The sequence below is a fragment of the Phocoena phocoena genome, chromosome 11 (assembly GCF_963924675.1).
Source record: "Phocoena phocoena chromosome 11, mPhoPho1.1, whole genome shotgun sequence".
NCBI lineage: Eukaryota > Metazoa > Chordata > Mammalia > Artiodactyla > Phocoenidae > Phocoena > Phocoena phocoena.
This window is the reverse complement of record NC_089229.1, coordinates 87,196,369-87,219,478: the sequence shown is the minus strand read 5'-3', so window position 1 is coordinate 87,219,478 and position 23,110 is coordinate 87,196,369. Positions and strand designations below refer to the sequence as shown.

General features: G+C 40.7%; 1 protein-coding gene and 1 pseudogene across 23 annotated transcripts in view; one reads left to right on the top strand and one right to left on the bottom strand.

Moving 5' to 3' along the window:
• PLEKHA5 (pleckstrin homology domain containing A5) overlaps positions 1 to 23,110 on the top strand; it is a 259,317-nt gene that overhangs the window by 171,199 nt on the left and 65,008 nt on the right. For 11 of the 23 annotated variants that reach the window (XM_065886852.1, XM_065886860.1, XM_065886851.1 and 8 more), the window contains 4 exons: positions 4,840 to 5,305; positions 9,478 to 9,561; positions 12,396 to 12,515; positions 13,343 to 13,396. In XM_065886852.1, the coding sequence (XP_065742924.1) occupies positions 4,840 to 5,305; positions 9,478 to 9,561; positions 12,396 to 12,515; positions 13,343 to 13,396 (724 nt within the window). The remainder of the gene's footprint in view (positions 1 to 4,839; positions 5,306 to 9,477; positions 9,562 to 12,395; positions 12,516 to 13,342; positions 13,397 to 23,110) is intronic. The other 12 variants (XM_065886867.1, XM_065886870.1, XM_065886865.1 and 9 more) reach the window with 3 other exon arrangements.
• On the bottom strand, positions 8,163 to 8,422 carry LOC136130676 (ubiquitin-like protein 5 pseudogene; annotated as a pseudogene).

Genomic DNA, 23,110 nt, shown 5'->3' with positions numbered 1-23,110 from the left:
AGATATCAGTGTTTTTTCTCTGCCTCTCAGTGTTCTGTCACCCAACTTTACTAATAGCAAGGAGTCATCCTCCTTGGCCCAGCACAAGAGAAGGCATAGGCTGTGGGTACAGATCATGTTTGTTTGGGATGAGGAAAGTCGCAAGACCTAGCCTCACCCCTCTACATGCACACGTGCGTGCACGCATACGCACACACGCACACACACACACACACACACACACACACACACACACAGTGAGAACTTGTCTTCACTCTCCCCACCGCCCTGCTGTTTTCCACTAGTAACTTCTGCAGCTTGATGTAATACAAAGCTCTCCTGAGACATGTAACGTGGAGACCAGAAAGGCTTAGGCTCTCTAGTTCTCAGTCTCATTCCTTGGCTTTCTTAAACTCATAATGCACATGGCTAAGTATTATATTTATTCATCTAAGCATTTATTCATTCATGTACACATTTGTTCTTTCATATACTTATAGTATAACTACTCTATGGTAATCATGGGGCCAGAAAGTAAAATACTGAAAAGATATAGTCCAGATTTCTCACAAAGGTTCTTAGTCCAGTAGAGGAGAAAGTTAAACAAACAGGTACAGTATATGGTGACAAATACAGTGATGGAAGAACAGGATGCTGTAAGAAGATGTTTCAGGGACAACCAACACAACCTAAGGGTTCAGGAAAACCTCTTTGGAGGAAGTGAAATATGGGGCAAGATATGAAGGATGGTATGCTTATCTTGGTTTACATATGCAAAACTGATAGAGCTGGGAAAGGACTCCGAAGACATGAGTCTGGCTTAGGCACAACTGCTGTGATGATGGATGGGAAGCGCGGCTGGAGAGAGAAGCCAGAGGAGATGTATGCAGATTGGTGTTTCAGCAGTATCATGCCTGCTGCAGAATCTGGAGAATGAATTGGAGAAAGTTCAGAAACTATTGGAATGAGTGAAACGAGGAGAGGAAGGGGATGTATTCACCATATAATTGACAAGGCTAGTTGGGTGCTTGGATGTGCTTGATTGCAAACTGGTCTCACTCAAGTCTAATTTGAGCGGCTGGGGGAAATCAAGAATGACGCCCTGCTTTTTGGTCTGGTCATCAAGCGTTGTCCGGTGCCTTTCACTGCATAGAGAAGGTTTGGGAAGAGAGAAGGTAATGAGTGATTGGATAGGTTAGATCTGAGGTGCCTGCAGTCTGTGTCTCCAGAGAGAGATCTGGACTTGAATAAGATTTGGGGTGTCATCATTATATCAGATATACTTAAAGGTAAGGATGAAAATCAGAAAGAACATTTACATTTAAAGGGAAAAGAAAAGGGTGGTGGGCCTGCAAAGGAGACCAAAAATAAGGGCTAGAGGAAACGGAGGAAAAGCAGGTGATTGTGGATGAGAAAAAGTGTTGTGTTGTTAGGTGGGAAGCTGGTGATGCAAGGTTTATAACGTACTTTAATGAACTAACATAGTAAAATTAACTGAAGACTTACTGTAACCCTTACCTCTCGATAGTAGGAAACCAGAAAGCAACGAGTTACTAATGTTTTGGTTAAAAGGAGATGAACTTTTGTAATAGTGGAATGTCCTTCTGGTCTGGTGGCTGTCTGCCAGTCTCTTCTCTCAGGAGTACAGCTCAGCCAGGGCTGCAAAACCTGACTCCTGCGATTCAGTTGCTCACTTCCGTTTTCTTCTCCTCCACCCTCGGTGATCACTTTTCTAGTTTTCTCAAGGGACAAATTGTGAGAAACAGTTGCTGTTTCAAAAATAAAATTTGATTAGAAGAAAAGCCAGGGGTAGTTCTGGGCGGTGGTGGGGGAAGAAAGGATGTTTGAAAGTACTTATAAAGGTAATTGTTTTCAGGGAAACAGTAATAAAAATCCCAGCCAGAAGATTTGCTGCATCTCTACCCAGCAAATTAAATCTCACTTCTCAATAGAAGCAGTTTTCCTCAAATAAAATCATACTTTCTTAAGGTTGAATGGGTATAGTTAAAGGGGTTCAGTATCTGGAAGTTAATTTTTTTTAATTGTTGAGCATAAGTATTAGTTTTCAAGCACTTGTTAAAGCCCTTGGTTGAGTATAATTAACACACATAAAGGCTCTTTATTTTGACTGCAGACCTTCAGCAGCTTCTGAAGGCTAGTCTTAGGTTATTTTGAGCTAAAGTTTTCTCCACGTTGCTCCTCCAGCTTCAGCTTCACTGACTGGAGTCCAGTTTGGATCACTGAAATAGATCATCTACATTATCATATGAACTTCATGCTTAAGAAACAGTTGCGAGGTTTTATAATGAAATAATTTTTATTGGTGGGAAGAAGCATGATGGTAATACATGGTATAATTGGTTTTGTGAAACTTTATGAAAGGCTGGCTTTTATTCCTAAAGTTCTGATAGAAAGAATAGAGGTTTAATATGTAGTCATATAGTAGATGCCTGCATCTGTGAGCAGAGCCTGAAAGTTTTTTTGTGAGTAGCGGGCACCGTTCAGATGCCGGGAGCCTAAGCCATTGTTCCGCGTGGCAGAATCACAGGTCAGGGTTTTCATGGTGTTTGACAGGCAACTGCTGATGAATGGAGCACTAAACCTGATGAAGGCACTTACAAAGTTCGTTTCTTAAGCTTTCACTTCAAAGTAAATCACACTTTGCTTAATTTGAATTTCTTTGGGGAAAACCACTGAAGGAGAATGTAGTTTTTTTTAAAAAGAGGTCTCAAAATGGTAGAAAGTATATGGGATAAAAATAAATATACTTGATGACAACCAGATTTTCCATTAAAATTCTCCAAAAGGAGTTCGAAAGATGGCAGAAGAGCCTTTTATACTTTGTGATCCCTAATTAGCCAAACTTGGTAGGAAAATAGCCTGTTGTTAATGATCACATAAGTGTTCAACTTCAATATCCATCTCTGCCACAGGTTCCAGCTCACGTGTTATGAATGCTTGGGTTTTGTGTAATCAGATTTTCTGAACTGGAATTTAAACATTAGTCCACAGGCAGTTTTTCATGTATTTTAGATCGAAAATGTGTGTCCCCTCTTTATGTGATTATATATGATCTTTTTACAGATTTCCAAATAGGGTATAAAGTTAATATTATTTATGTTCTCAGTATATGCTTCTATGATATAGTTCTATGCCTAATCCAGAGCTTCTTGCACAGCAAGGTCTCTATAATATTTCTTGAGTTTATGAATGGCCAAATAAACCAGCGTATATTGGAGTACGTTGCTTGAGTGTTAGGGCAGAATTTCTTGGATGGAATCATCTTCTCCCTGTCTGACACGCTTCCTAAGCACATAGCTGTGGGGTTGCCAGCTCTGGACTTTTTCCAGTTTCTGGCTTAACGGAGAAGGTAGGAATAGGAAGGGAGACCAAGCAGGGGAAAATTAGGAAATGTACCCGAAGAGAAAGCAGCAAAAAATTAAACTCTTTCTACTGCGTATATCAGAGTATCATTGGGTACTTGTCTCCCTCACTTCAGCCCAAAAGTCATCAGATGGTTGGCCCCTGTGTAGTGGTTCTTGGGGTGGAGGTATGGGAAGGAGGGTGACGGGGATAAATTTTGAGCAAGCCTGTTTTAAATCAAGACATTGAAAAGCTGAGGGATGATCAGCATGATGAAGTAAATTCAATGCAGGGGAATGGTTGAAGAAATTGGAAGTATTTCAAGTACAATATAAGACATGGGATTTTAGAGTTGTAAGACCACTCTGTGATCAAATTATCTTCTAGATGAGAAAGCCGAATCCCAAAACGTTTCAGTTGGCCAGATATCAGTAGCATGTGAAGGACTCTAGCACTTTTAAGATTATGCCCTTCCTTATTTAGGGGTATCTTTTTATCTTTAAGTATATCATTGCAATAGAATAGTAAAGTTTTTTAAAAAATAATTTTCATACTTTTGGCACAAATTTTAAAATAGAAAGTTGATAACCCCAAGTATTAAAAGGAGTATGATCTGTCGGTCTTCGCCACACACACACTTGAACATTCTCTTAGTCCCAGAGGTGTAACTTTTCTAAGGTCTCCGCACTTAGTGGGAAAGCAAGAATGAAAGCTTGGCCCTCCTGGTTTTTGATCAACTGCTTTTCCCTACTTGACTAATAATGAAGTTCACTAATATTAAAACATTGTAAAATTCCAGAGATTTGCAGTTTTGTATCTGAAATATTATACTGGAAGTATTTTGTCTTTAAATAATTAAATTTTGAGCTTTGGCTTCAAGTCATTTTTATTTCTCAAATTAAGAAAAGTTATCAAGGGAAATTATTCCTTCAAGCCACAAATGTACTGATTGATGTACTTCTTCCCGTAAACAGCCATGATCTCAGAAGGCCATGGTACAATAGAGCATCACCACCTGCAGTCCTTCATTTCCTGTCTTCACACTCTTAGGCACAACTCAAAAACTCTGGTGTTCCATCCACATGCAGAAACCCTATTTAACTATTCTGGTGAGATGTGTGAAGATGAGATTCTAGGAGTTTATTTATATAAAATCAAATAAGATGAGGACAGACTTGAGATCTTGAACAATTGTATTTCTGAAAAAAGTTTAATACTCTTCTTTCTTGCAATAAAACTGTACCTTGTGTGGAACTAATAGTCTTATGTGAGTGACATAGATGCTGTTCACTTAATATATTAAATCCATTGAATTTCATAAAAAGATTAAAATCTGTTCATTAATCACTTGTACCCTGTATAATATTTTGGTCTTTAAAAAAAATAAGTCCTAAGTATATATTTTACCTACCAAGAGGAAAAAAAATTTTACTCTAATTTAGAATCTGGGAAACAACTCTCCTTCATTTTTACGTTCCAATTGTTCTTTTATTTCAGAGTAATCTCTTACCAAACATTACCAAGAAATATGCCAAGCCACAGAGCCCATATTGTGGCCCGCTACCCTGAAGGCTATAGAACACTCCCAAGAAACAGCAAGACCCGGCCGGAAAGTATCTGCAGCATAACTCCTTCCGTTCACGACAAGACAGCTGGGCCTGCGGCTGAAGAGAAGCGGAGATCCATGAGAGACGACACCATGTGGCAGCTTTATGAGTGGCAGCAGCGTCAGTTTTATAACAAGCAGGGCACCCTCCCTCGCCATGGCACCCTGACCAGTCCTAAAACCATGGTTAATATTTCTGACCAGACAATGCACTCCATCCCCACATCACCTTCCCACGGCTCCATAGCTGCTTATCAGGGCTACTCCCCTCAGCGAACCTACAGATCAGAAGTGTCTTCACCAATTCAGAGGGGAGATGTGACGATAGACCGCAGGCACCGGGCCCATCACCCCAAGGTAAGACGTCTGCTCATCCAGGGTTCACTGCTCCTCCAGGGATGCTGCGTTTTACTTCTAGTACACGCCTCTCTCTCTCTGAATGGGAGAGACAAGAACATGGGGAGGAGGTAGGCAAGGCCAGCTCTTATTTTGTTTTAAAAATTAAGGAAGAGTCTTCTGCAGTGTCAGAATCTCATGTAGAAAACCTAAAGCTTGCAATGCTTCATCTCTCAGGAGCAGCTCTTTGGAACAGATGCATTATGTATTCTTCCCTGCTTGATAGCATGTCTCATCAGCTTTCTCTGTAGGTTAAGACCACACATTTTTTGATTGGCCCTTCATACACTCAAATTCTACGCCCACCCTCTTCTAGCATCCCTGCAGTCTTGTGTCAGGCCCTTCAAGTTCTTTGCTAAGATAAAAGTGCTAACCTCAGGACTTTCCTGGTGGCGCAGTGGTTAAGAATCCACCTGCCAGTGCAGGCGACCCAGGTTCCAGCCCTGGTCGAGGAAGATCCCACATCCTGCGGAGCACTACGCCCGTGAGCCACAGCTACTGAGCCTGCGCTCTAGAGCCCGCAAGCCACACTGCTGAGACTGCGTGCTGCAACTTCTGAAGCCCGTGCACCTAGAGCCTGTGCTCTGCAACAAGAGAAGCCTGCGCACCGCAACGAATAGTAGCCCCCGCTTGCTGCAACTAGAGAAAAGCCCGCGTAAACACCCAACACAGCCAAAATTGAAATAGATAAATTAATTTATTTATTTTTTTAAAAAGTGCTAACCATATCTTCTTTTTTTTTTTTTAACATCTTTATTGGGGTATAATTGCTTTACAATGGTGTGTTAGTTTCTGCTTTATAACAAAGTGAATCAGTTATACATAGACATATGTTCCCATATGTCTTCCGTCTTGCGTCTCCCTCCCTCCCACTCTCCCTATCCCACCCCTCCAGGCTGTCACAAAGCACCGAGCTAATATCCCTGTGCCTTGCGGCTGCTTCCCCCTAGCTATCTACCTTACTACGTTTGTTAGTGTGTATATGTCCATAACCATATCTTCTAACCAGTGGAAGATATGGCATATTGAAATACTCCTCAGGTGCCCAATTGCATATTAAAGTAACAATGCTTACTGATATATATACTTTTTTTTGCTCAGCGGCCATGGCTCATGGGCCCAGCCACTCCGTGTCATGTGGGATCTTCCCGGACCGGGGCACGAACCCGTGTCCCCTGCATCAGCAGGCGGACTCTCAACCACTGCGCCACCAGGAAAGCCCACTTTTTTTTTTTTTTTTGGTCCATGCCTCATGGCTTGCGGGATTTTAGTTCCCTGACCAGGAATCAAACCCATGCCCTCATCAGTGAAAACGAGGAGTCCTAACCACTGGACTGCCAGGGAATTCTCTACATATACTTTTTAAAAAATTAAGTTATAGAGATCATGCTTTAATTTGCACCTTAAGTTGGTATAAGCCTTGCTTAGTAGATTTTTTGAAGTGAATTCGAGTGCTTTGCATCAATCAGCTTTTCATAATGCTGAAGCAGTTGTTTTGATCCGTCACCCTATGTGCAGCTGGGTCTCTAATGTCTGTCCTAAAGTGAAAAGGAATTTTCCTGTCACTTTCTTTTTAATTCTAAAGAACACCTTGCTTTATTCCATTTTGAAAAGCACCTTTTCTTATCCTTGCGATGGGCTGACTCCTTCAGTTACATCATTGCATATGCTTGATTTTTCCATAAGTAAGCATTAGTTAGAAATTAATAAGTCAATCAGGAATTTTCTTCTGGAGGAAGCAAGCTTTAGTTTGTCTCACCAGAAAAAGCTCACTTTGAACTCTGCTGTAGCAAAGGTCAATATTTTGTCACTTCGTACATCCAAAGACTAATAAAAATAGTAACAGTATTCAAGAGAAATCTGATCTAATACAAATTATTAGTGCGTGGTTGATGAGTGTTTTCATGGCCAAAATTCATCATCTCTTACAACAGCAGTTATGAGATGCGTGTGTGCTCTCTAGCCAGTTTTCCCAGTCAACTAAACATCTCCTTCTCCCGAAAAACTTCTCCAACATGCCAGTTTTTCTTTCAAACTGTCCCATCATCTTCCTTGATGTGATCAGTGGTTCTCAAAGTAGGGTTCATGGACCCTTAGGGAGTACCTGGGGGGGTACCTGAGGGTCCCCATGACCCTTTCAGGGAGCCTGTAAGTAAGCTTAGAATTATTTTTATAATAATAATAAGGCATTATTCATTGTGTTACCATTTTCTAGTAGTGCGAAAGCAACAGTGGGTAAAAGTACTAGCACCTTAGCCTAAGTCAAGGGAATGGCTCAGACTATACTAGTGGTCATTGTAATGCTTCACTGCCACAGTGAATTTATTTATTTAAAAATAAATCCCTTTGATGAAATAGTAAAAGATAATTTTATTCAATCTTGACTTTTCATTCCATAGCATTTTAATATTCTGTGTGATGAAATGGGAAATGTACTTAAAGCATTTCTCTTTGCATACCAAAGTGCTAATAGTTGTCTCAGGGAAAAACACTTGAGTGGTTATTTGAGTTGCCAGCAGAACTAGCTCCGTTTTTTTTTTGTTTGTTTTTCAGTCTCGTAAGTTTTTTTTAACATGGGTTTTCAAAAATAAGCATCCAGGGACTTCCCTGGTGATGCAGTGGATATGACTATGCACTCCTAGTACAGGGGGCCTGGGTTCGATCCCTGTTCAGGGAACTAGATCCCACATGCATGCCACAACTAAGAGCCCGCCTGCCGCAACTAAGGAGCCTGCGAGCCTCAACTAAGACCCGGCACAACCAAGTAAATAAAATAAATAAGTATTTTTTTAAAAAAAATAACAAACAAGCATCCATACTAGTGTTGTAGGATGAGGGTGGGAGAAGAAATTCTGCTGTATTGGTAATAAAGCTCCAGGTTCATCCCGTCATGGATCTCATAGTCCCCCAGAGACACGTGGTCCTTAAAAATCATGTACCACTTCTTCAAAACAATCTTGTTCCAATGGGTGCCAGTTTGGGCTGCAATCAGCTTCTAAGGTCCCCGATGGTGTCATCAGTATTGCATTTAACTCGGACCTTCGTCCCTAGACGGTCGTTGCAGACAACCTCGATCATCCTGGCTGGAACTCGAATCACCCAGAACCGTCTGATGCCACAAGCTTCTCACTCTAGTGCAGAGCCCAGGCCTTTTTTTCTTCTTCTGTCTTTCTCTCTTCTTCTTCTTCTTTTTTTTTTTTAATGAAACACCATTTTTACTTGAAAGAACGAATGCCAAACTATAGTTGTTCAGACTTGGTATTTGACAGACACTTCCTCAGAGTGAAACGTTAGCCTGTCACTTCAAGGAAAGCAACCCACAGTACCTGTCACCGACCACAACATTTGAGCTTTCAAGCAAAAATTAGAATTTTGGAAATCTTGTATCTGCCTCTGTGAGCTTGACAGCTCTCTGGTGCTTAAAGATCAATGATGGTATTAACAGACAGGCGCTACTGATCGTGTAGGCTAACGTGTGCCAGCATTTGGAACATCTGCATAACCCACTGAGCCAGTGTTTTCCGCATGGCCAGTGTTTGATGTCTCAAAATCACGGATGGGTAAAAGATTCCTTTAAAGTGCAAATAGACCAATGAATGGATGTCAGTGTGACAGAGTACAAAAAGTTCATTGATACGGTTTCAGACACCACTTCGCAACTAACCTTTAAGAAAGTACCACTTTTTGACCTTTAGTGCAGTATCAAAGAACATCTGCAGATATCCAAAAAAGCTATTCAAGTTCTCTTCCCTTTTCCAATTACATATATCGAAGGTGGCCTTTCTTCATGTACTTCCCTTAAAAGAGATGATCACAACAGATCGAATACAGAGGCAGATATGAAAATCCAGCCAGACGTTAAAGAGATTTGCAAAACTGTAAAATAATGCCACTCTTGTCACTAAAATCTCCTTTTTAAGGATGTAAAGGGCTCCTGAGACCAATACGTTTGAGAACCACTGAGCCATACTGTATGGAATTACTCTGTTCATCAGTGTCTGTATTTTAGTCCTGAAGTTTTAGTATCTGTCTTCTTTCATAAGCACCAATAGCAATTTTAAATGGCATTTTATAATATAATTTTCATCACTGACATTGACCACAGAATTTATACTGTGCCTTCATCTTCCTAGCACGTGTATGTGCCCGACAGGAGGTCAATGCCTGCTGGCCTAACCTTACAGTCCGTTAGCCCCCAGAGCCTCCAAGGCAAAACGGTGAGTACCATATCTTTATTTACCATATCATGTTTTATTTATGTGCTACCCGTGATAGCACACATCTGACATAGCTTTTAAGTTTGAGTTTTCAGAGAGGTGCCTCCCAGAGAAAAACCATTACTAGTTTTGTGGAACAGATGCTCGTCAGTAGGATTTGGAATCATGTCGCCATTTCAGTGTCTTCCTGATAACCTTTCCCTGAACGTCTGACCGCCTCAATACAAGATTCTGTTTTCCAGAATCTTTATAACCTGGGAGGGTGTCTTTACTTGATAACCTGGGAGGGTTTCTTTACTTCATTGAATGTTAATATCCTCTTCCTTAAAACGGAAGTTGGAGTAGTTCCTTAGGGAAACAAATCCAGCAAGCAACTCTGTGTCTATAGTCAAACCACAGGCCTGTCAAGTTTCTCCTGTGGATTTTTATATAGATTAACTACCTTAGAGCAGAAAAGAAACCGATTTACATATTTATGCAGAGAAAGAGAGACCGTTAGAAATCCTAAGTTCAAGCAAGTACTTCCTTTATCATTTCATAGTCAGTGTTATTCCTGTTCACATTGGAAAGGAGTTATGTTACCAGGACACTATTACTCTTCAAATTAAAGAGAAAAGGTGACTTTTCATCCTTCATTTTATTTTAATGGCATTCTTTTATCAGGGGAACTATGCTTTCATATTAGTAGGTAGTCTTAATTTCTGTAAAGATATGATTTGAGGACCATACAGTTGTTCATTATTTAAAATCCTCTTCCTGCAGTCATCAAAACAAGTTTATCTTCTATGTATTTTTCAAACATTGTTTTATTTCATCTCTTACATGCTTAGATATGAGGCAGATTTCTTGGCTTTAAACTGCTTGTGGTTTACTTATTAAAGGCGATAGATATTGCTTGACTATAACTAAAAATTCTTAACTGTTGGAAATTTTAAACATTAGATCGTTGATCAGGCAAACAGACCTTAATCATAAGATAATGCTAAGTATCATATTATGAAAGTTTCTCTTCTACCTTGCTCCCTCTAGTGGATATTTAGGACAAACTTTATTTACCACCTCCTCCTTTTGGAGGAATCAATTGTGCCTCTTTTTATTTTGCCTCAAATTTCAACATCTAGCAAACTTATTGTAATCTTTCATGCTTTTGAAAATCTGTTTAACTCCATAAGTAATAAAGAGTTTTAAGGTTTCTTCTTTTAGTATTTCTGTCACATATCCCTCTGGGTCTTAGACTATCTAATCCCTTACCCCACTCTCCTTTCTCTCTGGCAAGACCTCTAGAGCTTGATATGACGACATAAGATATGGACTGTCTCACAGTCATGAGGTCACAAGATGTGGTTGGCCTCAGAGCAAAAGCATCTCTTCTTTTCCTGTTAAGAAGTTTCTTTTTTAAGTCACATATGCACACACATTCTTTTGACTGTTGAGAAGCTATTGTCTCCTCTGTGTGGATACTCAGAGAATCCAATAGTAACTATGGTTTACTTCTGACATTTTTTCCTCTTGAAGGCAATAACCTTTAATGTAACTTCAAGTAACAGTTAAAATTGATTTGTAACAGATACAGACTACTATACATAAAACAGATAAGTAACAAGGATTTACTGTATAACACAGGAAACTATTCAATATCTTGTAATAACCTATAATGGAAAATAATCTAAAAAAAATATATATATATATATGTAACTGAATCACTTTGCCATATACCTGCAACTAACATAAAAATCAACTATACTTCCAGTTTCTAAAAAGTGATTTGTGACCCTAAAAAAAATTTTTTTTTATGGAAAATAAAGAGCAACAGCAAATGAACAGAACAGAAGAGAGCTAAGTGTAACACTGTGCTGTCGGCAAAACAAGTCAATCTCGGGAACGCTTTTCGGCTCGGAAGTTTTAAGAGCACAGCTGTAGCTCTTAAGTGAACAGAGTCTCCCTGTGGTCTCTGTGCAGTTTTTAATCATAACAAAGCCCAGTCAAACACCGAATGATATTTTACGGCCTGTAAGACTGCCAATGACCATACTTTACTGCATTTCTAACGAAAAAAAGTATATCGGATTGGCCTGTTAAGGAATTGTATCTACCTTTGAAAGTTTATTCCCCTCAGAGATCAGAGTAACCAATCAGGAACCAAAAGGTTCTCTGCTCTCCGCCAAGGGTGGAAGGAGGGTTTATGCGCACATGGAAACTTTCTGTGTGTAGTAAATACATTTTTTTCTTCCTTAAAAGTAAAAACTGGTCTTTTGGTCAATATAAAATATCCTGTGAAAACACTAACAGTGACATTTAAAAATATAACTGGGAAGCAGTTAATAGATCTCAGGTACTGACTGAGCTTAATGATGGGAAGATGCCATCCAAGTTTTACATGAATTTTAATTCTTTTTGTTTACCTTCTGTTCTCTAAGATAGAGTGTTGGGCATGCAGGTATTGTTCTATTGCTATAAAAGTCTTAGGTGTCATTTTTAAACATCTCATTAAAATGTATTTTAATAATAGGTCTCATGTACAAACCTTTCTAATGGTGGGGGGTTCTTTGGCATTGCAGTTCTTTATACTTAAGATTTAAATATTCTCTCATGAGTTCTGAGAAAATGCCTTAATAGACTGTTATTTTGCTGTATCTTACCAAATAATACTGTTCCTTCTATTTCTCTAGATATCTATGCATTTATGTATGACCTATCATCATAGTGCCTAGGCACTATGTTTGATGTCAACCATAAGACGATACTTGCCAAGAAATCTTGGTTTAATATCTGTCACTTAAGACCACAATTAATCTGTTTTCCACTGTTTGGATTCTTAAATTGTACTCCTTCAGCCAGAGGAGCTTACGCTGCTGCTTATAAAGCTGAGACGGCAGCAAGCGGAACTGAGTAGTATCCGGGAGCACACGTTAGCACAGCTCATGCAGCTAAAGCTCGAGGCGCACAGCCCAAAGGTCAGCTATGGAGAGATGTGTCTGTGTGTCTGCTCTTGTCACTCACACTGAGCCATTCATTATTAATCGGTTTGATCAGCGTCATTCCCGTGAGCATGAGCCCATCCCACCACTGCGGCAACGACATCAGGATCTCCTATTGACCCTTTGAGAATTCCCTTGGTTATACGTTATTAAAGGAAAACGTGGGTCGGCTGCATTTCTTCGTAGCCTTCCACCCACCCACTCACCCACCAACTTTTGGTTGTGAGGGAGGAAAATCATGCAGACTTCAGAATACTATTGTCATACCTCAAACACTAACTTCCACCTCTGGTAAAACAGGTATTGAAGAGTCCCGTCGTTTCCCATAAAGTAATAAGTTGAGAAGTGACTAGCGTTTCAATAGTACTGCCTTTTAAATGTCAAAGATTAATTTCTTGTGTTCTTGATTTTTAAAATGAACACACGTAAACATTTCTCAAAGGGTTTAATAGCCTCTGGTTATATGAGAAACATCCAAAGAAGTAGTAACATATTGCAGAAAAGAATTAACATGTAAAGCTTCTAACCTTGAGTCTGCTAAAGCCATTTGAAGGATTTTTCTGCTTAATGTTTCAGCTTATATGCATGTCTACTTAATTTCTTACAAAACTAAGTGTAATTTATAATCATTGAATGCATCATCTGTGCCGTTTACAGGGGAGCATGTGTGTGGAAGTCGTTGTGTGCTGTGGTATAATATAGGTTGTGACAAACTACCTGTTTTCCCTGTTTCAAAATTGACCTTTTCATGAATTCCGCACCTTCTTTCTCTGTCCGTTTGTACCTTGATTGATGCCTACTAGAATGAAATCCTTTCACATCACCTTCAAAGGAACACCATATATTTGGATCATCAGGTGGGCCTTGAAGAATTTTTCTTACTTATCATACCTTATGTTTTAATGTTTTCAATGTAGTACAATTTTCGGGCTACTCAGATATTTCAGTCATTTTGCGTTAATAGTGTGACTTTTACAAGTGGCAGGCTAAGAGACCCCTCACCAGGGGAATTCAGGAATACCAGAATAAGCAGGTTAGAAAGGACAGTTGTGGAGATGAGGTGGGATACAGATGCCAGCTCTCTGGAAATTGAGAGCCTGGATTCTCTAGATTTCTTTTTTCTTATCCCAAGAATACTTGTACTTATTGGCTTGTATCAGCTTGGAGGTGACCTAATTAAAGAAATAGGCACCCAGCTGTGAATGCCTTGTTGAAGGCCAGGAGGAGGTGGATGTGGTGCTCTCTGTATTCCCAAGGGGAGGTTAACGATGGGTAAATGTTGAAAAGTGAGTGGAAGTTGATGAACAAGGACTAACACTCCTAAATGTTGGCGTCTATGAACTTCCCTGTTAATATTTAATTTTAATTTGATGAGGATTTTTTATATGTTCTTAAACATAAAATTTCTTCTAGTGGATGCTTCTTTTTGCATATAAATTAGGCTAGAATTTTCTTTAGCTTGTTTTCAAAACGTTCAAACTTGAATATTTTATCAAATGAAAGAGGTTACTGCGGAAAATGCTGTAAGACAGTATTTACATATTTATATATTTGCCCTGTTTGAAACAAAATAGTAATGTACTGCTTTAAATTAGTTATATTTAAAGAGGGATTTTGCATTAGGATGACTCTTGAAAGGATGTTCAGTCATTTTTCTTTTAATTTCTAAAAGAAATATGCTTTTGTTAGTTTGTAATTTATTTTCCCACAAAATGTTTTCATCATAGTTTTGCCTTTGGAATGCTTTAGAAATCAGCATTTCATGAATCCAAACTCTAGTCTTCACTTCAGAGACTGGTGCTATTAAATTTAACCACAGTGTACATCATACAATCTAATAAAGACATGTTTGCCAACAAAATAGTAAGATAAGCCTTCCCTCAAAATTCCACACTGCCAGAAAGCTTCTAAGATACATGGGGAATAACTTTCTTAAAAGCACCTCTGTCTATAAAGCTGGAGATTGTTCTGACAAACGATGGGATATTACAAAAATTAGGGTTAAAAACGACGATATGAATGTGACTCTGAAGTTATCTAGAATCTCTGGAGATAAACTTAGTGGTTTATTAATCTATTGTTAATTTACTGCTCACATCAACAAATCAAAACTGGCATTGCAGACACATAGAACTTGAGCAGCTCTTGGGAAAGGACAGGTAAATATATCGAAAAGACCACCATTTGCTAAGATGATGCCTCTCCTCACCTCCCTTTCCCGGATTGAGCTGTTTCTTCTCTTGGCCTTAGTGGCCCAGATCCAGTTGAGGCTTCTGTTCCTGTCCTTTGCTCCCTTGGCAAGGTGACTTCTACAATCTCAACTTTTAGGCAACGCGTTAAGGAGCACCGCTCTAGAAGGTAGAAAAGGCAAGGAAATGGGATCTCCCCTAGAGCCTCTGAAGGGAGCGTGGCCCTGCCCACACTTTGGTTTTGGCCCATTGAGATGATTTCCGACTTCCAGCCTCCAGAACTATAAGAGAATAAATGTGTGTTGTCTTTTAATTAATTAATTAAAATTAAAATCTCAACTTTGTATCGATCCTCTCTTAAGGAAACCTCAACTTTGTATCGATCTCAACTTTGTATCGATCCTCTCTTAGGGAAACCTCTTAAGGTTTCCTTAAGCTTTCCTAAGGAAAAATCTCTCTTTAAATAAATCAAAAATTTTATGATTTCAAATAATTGCAAATTGCAAATAAATGCAAATAATTGCATTTAATATAAATGAAATATTTACCTTTGAACTGTCCTGTATTTTACATCAGTAGTAAGGTTATTAAGTTATGTAGAAAGAATTCTTGGTAATGTTGAATTTTAATGAAATTTTTCACTCAGCTCAAACATTTCCAGCTTTTAATCTTGTTACTGCCAATAGCCGATTCCAGGTGACCAGGTGTATTTTTATGGGCATTATTGATTGCCTGGGTTTATAAACTGATTCACGAGTTTTATATAATTATAAATTTGAAAGTAGATTTTAAAACCTGAAAGTCAGAGGCTCTGGTCACATTTTACAGAACTGTATATCATACCAAGAGAACAGGTACTAATTGATACTCTTCCAACACTTACTCTGCTTGCTCAAATAAATCATCAGAATAACCTAAGGCCAACATTAAATTGATTTAAATTCTCTTAATCCCTATCACTATTCATGAAAAATAGAACCAAAGGGTAGTCTCTGAGTTACTTCAGAGGTAAATTCATTTCTGATATTATAACAAATAAAAAATAAAAATGCCTTGTCTGAAATTCTGAAGATTTACATATTATACAGTCAATCGAAAACTCTTGTCTTCTGGTGCCATATCACCATCATGAGGACAAGTCATGTATGGAAGTGTTTTTAAAAATAACAAAAGCTATACTAATTATATGGTATAATTTTCTTCTGCTTTTTGTTTTATTCTGAAGTACGCTATTATAGTTTATGTTATTATAGCCCAATTAGTAGACTGTGCAATGTCTACATTTCTTAAGACGAGCCTAGGTTTGTCATTTTTATGAATTTTAAGATAAAGCCCCAAAGTATAACCTGTGAAAGTATAATAATCCTAACTGGGTACTTTATGAACCTCATCCAGGTTCTATTTCGAAAATGAATAAACACATAATATATCAGTAACTCATTTTCTTCTCATTTAGCTTAGTCATCACTGAACGTTAGAGAAGCTTTTGGGTACCGTTTAAGTGAAACTTGGAAATTTCATCCTACAGTATACCTCTGGAATGGATTTGACATTGTCTTTTCCCTCATTCATTCCTCTACTACCAGAATATAGGAGAGGGGAGAAAGGCCATAAGCGCAATCTTGCAGTGACCCTGTACTTGCCAGGAAGTTGGAGTAAATTGGAGATTATCAGCAGTTGTAAGGGCATCCCCTCCTGAAGAATGGAGTGTCCTGTTGCCGTTCTTTGACAGTGAGGGGAAAGAGACTGTCTTGTTATATTTTCCTTTTTTCTCAGAACAGGGCAGATTGAGCCTGAGTTTTAGAGCTATATGACCCTGCTGAACATGTATTTGATGACTAGGAGTTCCTGATATTTCGTGGAGCCATGTGCATATCATCTGTTTGAAGCCGGCGTAACAGGTCCCCATAGAAGCTGACTGTTATCGACCTCCTGCTGTTCAGCTGGGGCATATATATCCCCTTCAGCAGGTCTAACATGGCGAGTAGGGACTTCATTTTCTTACTCTTGTCCCTTACGAGGACTTTCTCCGGTATCTAGTTCTCGGCTCCTGTAGTCTGGACCAGGACTGGTTGTACTGAGCAAAGGAATGAAGCTGGGATCGTAGAAACTAGAGCAGGGGCTGAGGAGAGGGAACTAGGCAAGGCCTCTGTGGGTGAAGAGGTAGAGCAGGGGCTGGAGCTTCTTCGATCAATCGTAAAGGGAGGATTTATAGGACTGGGGAGATGAGGCCATGTTCCCATCCCTTCATCCATCTTCTTCCCTCCATTTGTTTGTTTCTTCCTCACTTGCTTTTTCTTTCTTTTTCTGTTAGTGATTGAAGAGCAGTTATGAGGGAATTTCTGCCAGCTTTCCATGTAGGCCACGGTAACAGAAAATGAGATGCTTAAGAACTGAGATGAAGAAATGTGTAGGGGGCTCCCCTGGTGGCGCAGTGGTTGAGAGTCTGCCAGCCAATGCAGGGGACGCGGGGTCGTGCCCCGGTCCACATGTCGCGGAGCGGCTGGGCCCGTGAGCCATGGCCACTGAGCCTGCGCGTCTGGAGCCTGTGCTCCGCAACAGGAGAGGCCACAGCAGTGAGAGGCCCGCGTACTGAAAAAAAAAAAAAAAAAAATTATGACATTCTGCCTCTACCCCTGTCCCTTCAAGAGTCACTGTAGTTAACTACATCAGAAACAGCTGCATGAGAACGGGAAAGGAAGGGAAATCCCTCAGTCAGTCACACCTGTGTTGGGGATGGCCAAAAGTTCTTTGTGAAAAGAATATGACTCTGCTACGGATAATTTTATGAAATTCATTTGCCCCTACCCAGCTGGAGCCATCTTCCCCCCGCTCCCAGCATGGAGCATACCTAAGTCATTTCTGAATTTGGCATCAAATGGTATATTCTTTAACACCAGATGGCTAAAGGACCTTATCCTCAAATTTTCATGGAAAGGCTGGAAGTTTCTCATAACAAACCAGTTTGCCATAGTACAAGAAAGGAAAAATACAGCTCAAGCATACCTGTGGTGTTCTTTGTTGCATGAAAATGTTGAAGGTTAGCAAGTCAGTAGCTCAATCTTTCTTTTATCAGCACATCTTTTTAAAGTATGAGCAAACGCTTGAGAGAAGAGTCATTTTTGATCATACTAACCTCTAAAACATCTTGAAGAGTAAGCTGAAGTTTCTAATTTGCAAAAGTTTTGTAGTAGCAATTAGGTTTTATAATGTAATTCTTTTATAAAGATTAATATTTTATGAGCCGTGCGCTAAAACTACTAGTGACTTTTGGAAGAAGTCTGATATTCTATTAATATTACTGGTTGCTGTGGACATTGCTCATCAGGATGCTTTCTGTATCCTTTCAAGAAACCACAATGTAGAAACAGGAACTCTGACCACTTTTAAACATACTCATGCCAAGGGAAATGCAAAAAGGAACGGTTAACTGGGTGTATGTAATTGGTACTGAAACCATTGAAGGTAAAAATCTCAGTACTTTCTTGCCTTTTGTTCTTTGTGTTCATGAAAGACAGCTTCCCTATAAGGGAAGAAATGCTAACAAGATGATTGAGAAGATTCTTGATGGCTTTCATTGTTGTCCATTCAGCAACCTCATTCGATTGAGCTATTAAGCAAGATCCCATTTTCTCTAATATTTGGAGGGGTCCTAGAGCTTCTATTTTTAGGGATGACTGAGAGCTACAGGAGCTAATATTTCTAGGGGATATAGAAAAGGCATTTGAAAAAAGCAAACTAGAAAATTGAAAGAATATTATTGAACACTTACTAACCCAAACTAGTTACATAGTGCAGAATATCTGTATTTTCTTTTGCTGTGCTATTCAGAGCATTCCTGTCTCTGTCTCTCACACACCATTCCTCCTTTTTTCTTTTTCTGTCTCTCCCTTCCTCTGTATACTTGATCATAGAAGTGGGAGAGGGAGATGACACTGAGAAAATTCTTAATCAGGATATGACATCATAATGGCAGAATATAAATAAATGGACAGTGGGTAGATTAGAATTTAGAAAGTGGAAAGATTTAATACATGTGTGTCAATACTCTGATCTCTCAGCCTATCGGATGCTTAACCGTTATTATATGGTTCTCCTGTTTCTTACCAGGGACTCATCTGGCCCTTCTTGATAACTGTTTTCACCCCTCTCAACCCTAACTGGGGAAGTGCCCTGTTTCTTGGTGTTGTCTCATCTGAACATTCATCTACTCATTATTTTACTAGTTCTCTCTTTGTTACTTTTCATCTCTAGCCCCTGGGTTTCTCCCAGAAAGCAGAGCCTGTGATGTGGGCTTCCTTGATGTGGGCTTGTTTGCAGGAAGTTTATTTTGGGAAGTGATTCCAAGGTACAGGAGTAAAGAGAGTGAGACTATATACTATCAACTGGGGCCTCATCTGATACTTGTTGTGTTAGACCCAAACGGTCTACGAGGGATTCCAACTCGCCCAAGAACCGCCAAGAGTCGAGAGCCGTTGCAACACGCAAGAGGTTTATTAGGAGCCGATGCACCGGGGTTCCCTGAACCTCACGCAGGAGGCCGATGGGGAACCCCTAAAAGCGGAATCACATACTTTTTATAGGTTTATTTACTCATAGGGCGGGTATATTCTCACAATGATTGGGTAAATGTGGTGACTTTTGAATTCATTGGCTTAGGAACTTTTGTCCCACCTTCTGGCCGTTATAGTTGTTTGTTCATTGTGGCGGTTAGGGCGTATACCTGTTACGGGCAACTGGAAAATTACCTGCTGTCTGGCAAGTCCCTGTCAACTGAAAAACTCCAAGAATTGGTTTCGATAGGGAGAAGGAGTGGCGCACGATAGGGAGAATTGGTTTCGATAGGGAGAAGGAGTGGCGCACGATAGGGAGAAGAATTGGTTTACGGGAACAAGTGAAGGGGTGGAAAGTCCCTAAAGGCCCCACATTCCCCCCCCCTTTTTTTTTGTAACTAATTTCAATCATGGAATTTCAGTTTCTTTTTGCGAGTTTTGGTATTGTTGCCTTAGTGTTAAATCTTGTACCGTACTAATGCGTTCTCTAATAAAGGCTATCAGGCGATTCAGAATGCATGGTCCATAAGTTAAAAGCAACAATAAAATAATGAGGGGCCCTAACAAGGTGGAAACTAAAGTAGTAAGCCAGGGAGATTTATCAAACCATGATTAAAACCATCCTTTTTGATTTTCCCTTTCCTGTTGTCTTTTGTCCAGGCGCTCCCTAAGTTTGTCCATAGTTTTGGTAATAGCCCCAGAATGATCAATATAAAAACAGCATTCTTCTTTTAGTGCAGCACATAGTCCGCCCTCCTTAAGGAACAGCAGATCTAATCCCCTCCTGTTTTGCATTACCACCTCTGAAAGCGAGGTGAGAGATTCTTTTAACTGAGTTATGGAACTTTCTAATGCCCGGAGGTCAACATCTACAGCTTGTCTTAAGGCATCATAATAGTGGGGTTGTTGGATGAGGGCCGTTGTACCCGTTCCTACCCCGGCTGCCATTCCTAGTCCTAGGAGTACAGCCAGGGTGAGTGTTATCGGTTCCCTCTTAAACCTTCCTCTGCCCTCATATTCATCTAGAAAGGATGAATCTGAATGATAAATGAGTCTGGGGACCAGCTGAACTAACACACAAAAATCGGTTGAAGCTTTAAGGACCTCTAAAGAAATGCAGGGGGTCAATCCTGTGTTACATGCCCACCATCCATCCGGAGGAGGGAGGAGATACCCTGAGCCCTGTGGGAGGCTTAAATTGGCACAAAGATGTCGGTGGGACGAGGGGGGCGTTCCTACACATGTACCGTTTCCTAATACTGAGGCCAGGGTCAATTTACTATTTCCTTCTTGTTTCCATCGACATTGATCTGGAGTGTTAACATTATTATAATTAGAATTATATCCTATAGCATCATAATAAGGGGGAGGAGCAGCATAGCAAAGCCAACATGATTTGGTAGCCTCCGGGTTTGTGGCATTTAAAACCTCAAAAGCCGCCTGGACCAATGAGAGCATTCGGTCCCGGGGGGGTCTTGGGCTTGATTGTCATTCCTTTTGGCTCAAAAGTTTGGTTTCTTATCTCTGGTAACGCTGTGGGAGGGGCCAAAGGTAGCAAAGAGTGCCCTATCTCAGGGTTGGGGCCTATAGGAACTGGAGTAGGAGTTTCAATTTTTAGTTTGATGGTCATTAGTAATCCATCATCATATCCTTCTTTATAAAACCTGATTCCCCATGAATGGCCATTTATCCAATTTTTATCTTTTTTTCCTGGTTCACTAAAAGAAATTTTAAGGGGATGGCACCATTTAGTACATTCAGGCCTATAAGTTAAGGGGTTGGTTGGGTGTGTATAATTGGCTGTCACCTTAATAAAGTCCCAGCCAGAGGTGGGCTTCCAATAGGTGTCTCCTGTGGTTTCACACCCCCAGCTTTTACAATAAAAATGTTTCTTTCCCCCACATTGATAATTTAGGGACCTATGGCGATGAAATCCCGGGCATACATAAAAGGTAGGGTTGCTAAGTTTCTGTCGCGTACCCAAGTTTTGGCAGCCGTATTGGCCGGCCCGACCGGGTATGGATGGGGCATTTTGACGATCATGGGAGTGTGCTGTGTCCCAATTGGGAGCTCCTATGGCTAATTTACAAACATCGGGGAAAAGGTCTGGCCACCAGGTCCAAGGAGCAGCAGTATGGCTAACAGACCATATTACATCTCCAGTTTGGGAAATTACCTGCCAGGTTAAACGCTGGGGCAGGTGAGGACTAAAATTACTCACAGTCAGTAGGGGTAACAAAGTTAAAGTTATAAATCTGATGATCGCAGAAGCTTGAGCTTGAGCGGGTTGCTGGTCTTTTGGGCTCGCCATTCCGATGTTGCAGATGCTGGTGCGGCCTTCACGTGTGAAGCGTGGATCCACGCAGCGATGCCGTCTACCTTTATAGCCGTGGGGGTGGTGAGCAGGATGATGTATGGTCCTTTCCACCGAGGCTCTAGAGTCTGGGTTCGGTGCCGACGGACGTACACGGAATCTCCGACTTGGAAGGGATGAGCCTCTGCTGGTGTTCGTGGTCGGTAAGCCTCTGCCAGCTGGGACCACACCTCCTTTTGGACCAACTGGAGTCCCAACAGCCTAGCATATAAGTCAGTGTTATTCTGGCAGTCAGGACTTAATTTTTCCCTTAGGTAAAAAGAGGAGGTGGGGCCCCGTATAGTATTTCAAATGGAGTAAGATAATAGCGGGAGGGGGTATTTCTAGCCCGGAACAGGGCTAAGGGAAGGAGCACCGTCCAATCTGTACTGCCAGTCTCTATGGACAATTTAGTTAGGGTCTCTTTTAGAGTTCTATTCATTCTCTCTACCTGTCCTGAACTCTGGGGTCTATAGGCACAATGTAATTTCCAATCAGTCCCCAGGTATTTGGCCACACCCTGACTTACCTGGGCGACGAAGGCGGGACCATTATCTGATCCTATTACCTTTGGTGCCCCGAACCGGGGGAAAATTTCTTCTAAGATCTTTTTGGCCACCACAGTAGCTGTCTCCTTCTTCGTCGGGAAAGCTTCTACCCATCCTGAGAAGGTATCTATAAAAACTAGAAGATACCTGTTACCGTACCTTCCAGGGCGTATTTCAGTGAAGTCGACCTCCCAATAGGCTCCTGGGCGGTCTCCTCTGAGCCTTTTTCCGACCTCAAGTTTTCCTTTATGGGAGTTTACCTGTTGACATGGAATGCACTCCCGGGCAATCTGTTCAGCTAACTTAGTTAGTCCAGGGGTATCATAACCTGTCTTGTGTAGTAGGGACACCATCTTTTTGGTTCCCAAGTGTGTCCATCTGTGAATCTGTTGTAGCATGGATTTTTCTTGTTGAGGAGATAATGTTACTTTAGTTATGGCTGGGGTAATTGTTCCCCTATCATTTGGTTTCCCAGGACTCTCATCTGATAGTTCTAGTATGATTTCCCGTAGAGCCACTTGTCGTGCCACCCTATCTGCCATGTTGTTGCCTCTTGTCACCGGGGTATTGTCCTTCTGGTGTCCGGGGCAATGAATGATGCTGACTTTAGTGGGGAGCATGAGGGCAGCTAGCAGTGCCACTATTTCTTCTTTGTTTTTAATTTCTTTGCCCGCCGAGGTGAGCAACCCTCTTTGTTGGTAAATGGCCCCATGGACATGGGCGGTAGCAAATGCATACCTACTGTCCGTATAGATGTTTACCTTTTTGTTTTCTGCTAGTTCCAATGCTCTAGTCATGGCGATTAGTTCAGCCCGTTGGGCCGATGTCCCTTGCGGTAATGCGGCTGCCCAGATGACCTCTTTCCCGTCTACCACGGCAGCTCCCGCCCGACGCTTACCTTCCTCTAGGAAACTGCTTCCGTCAGTAA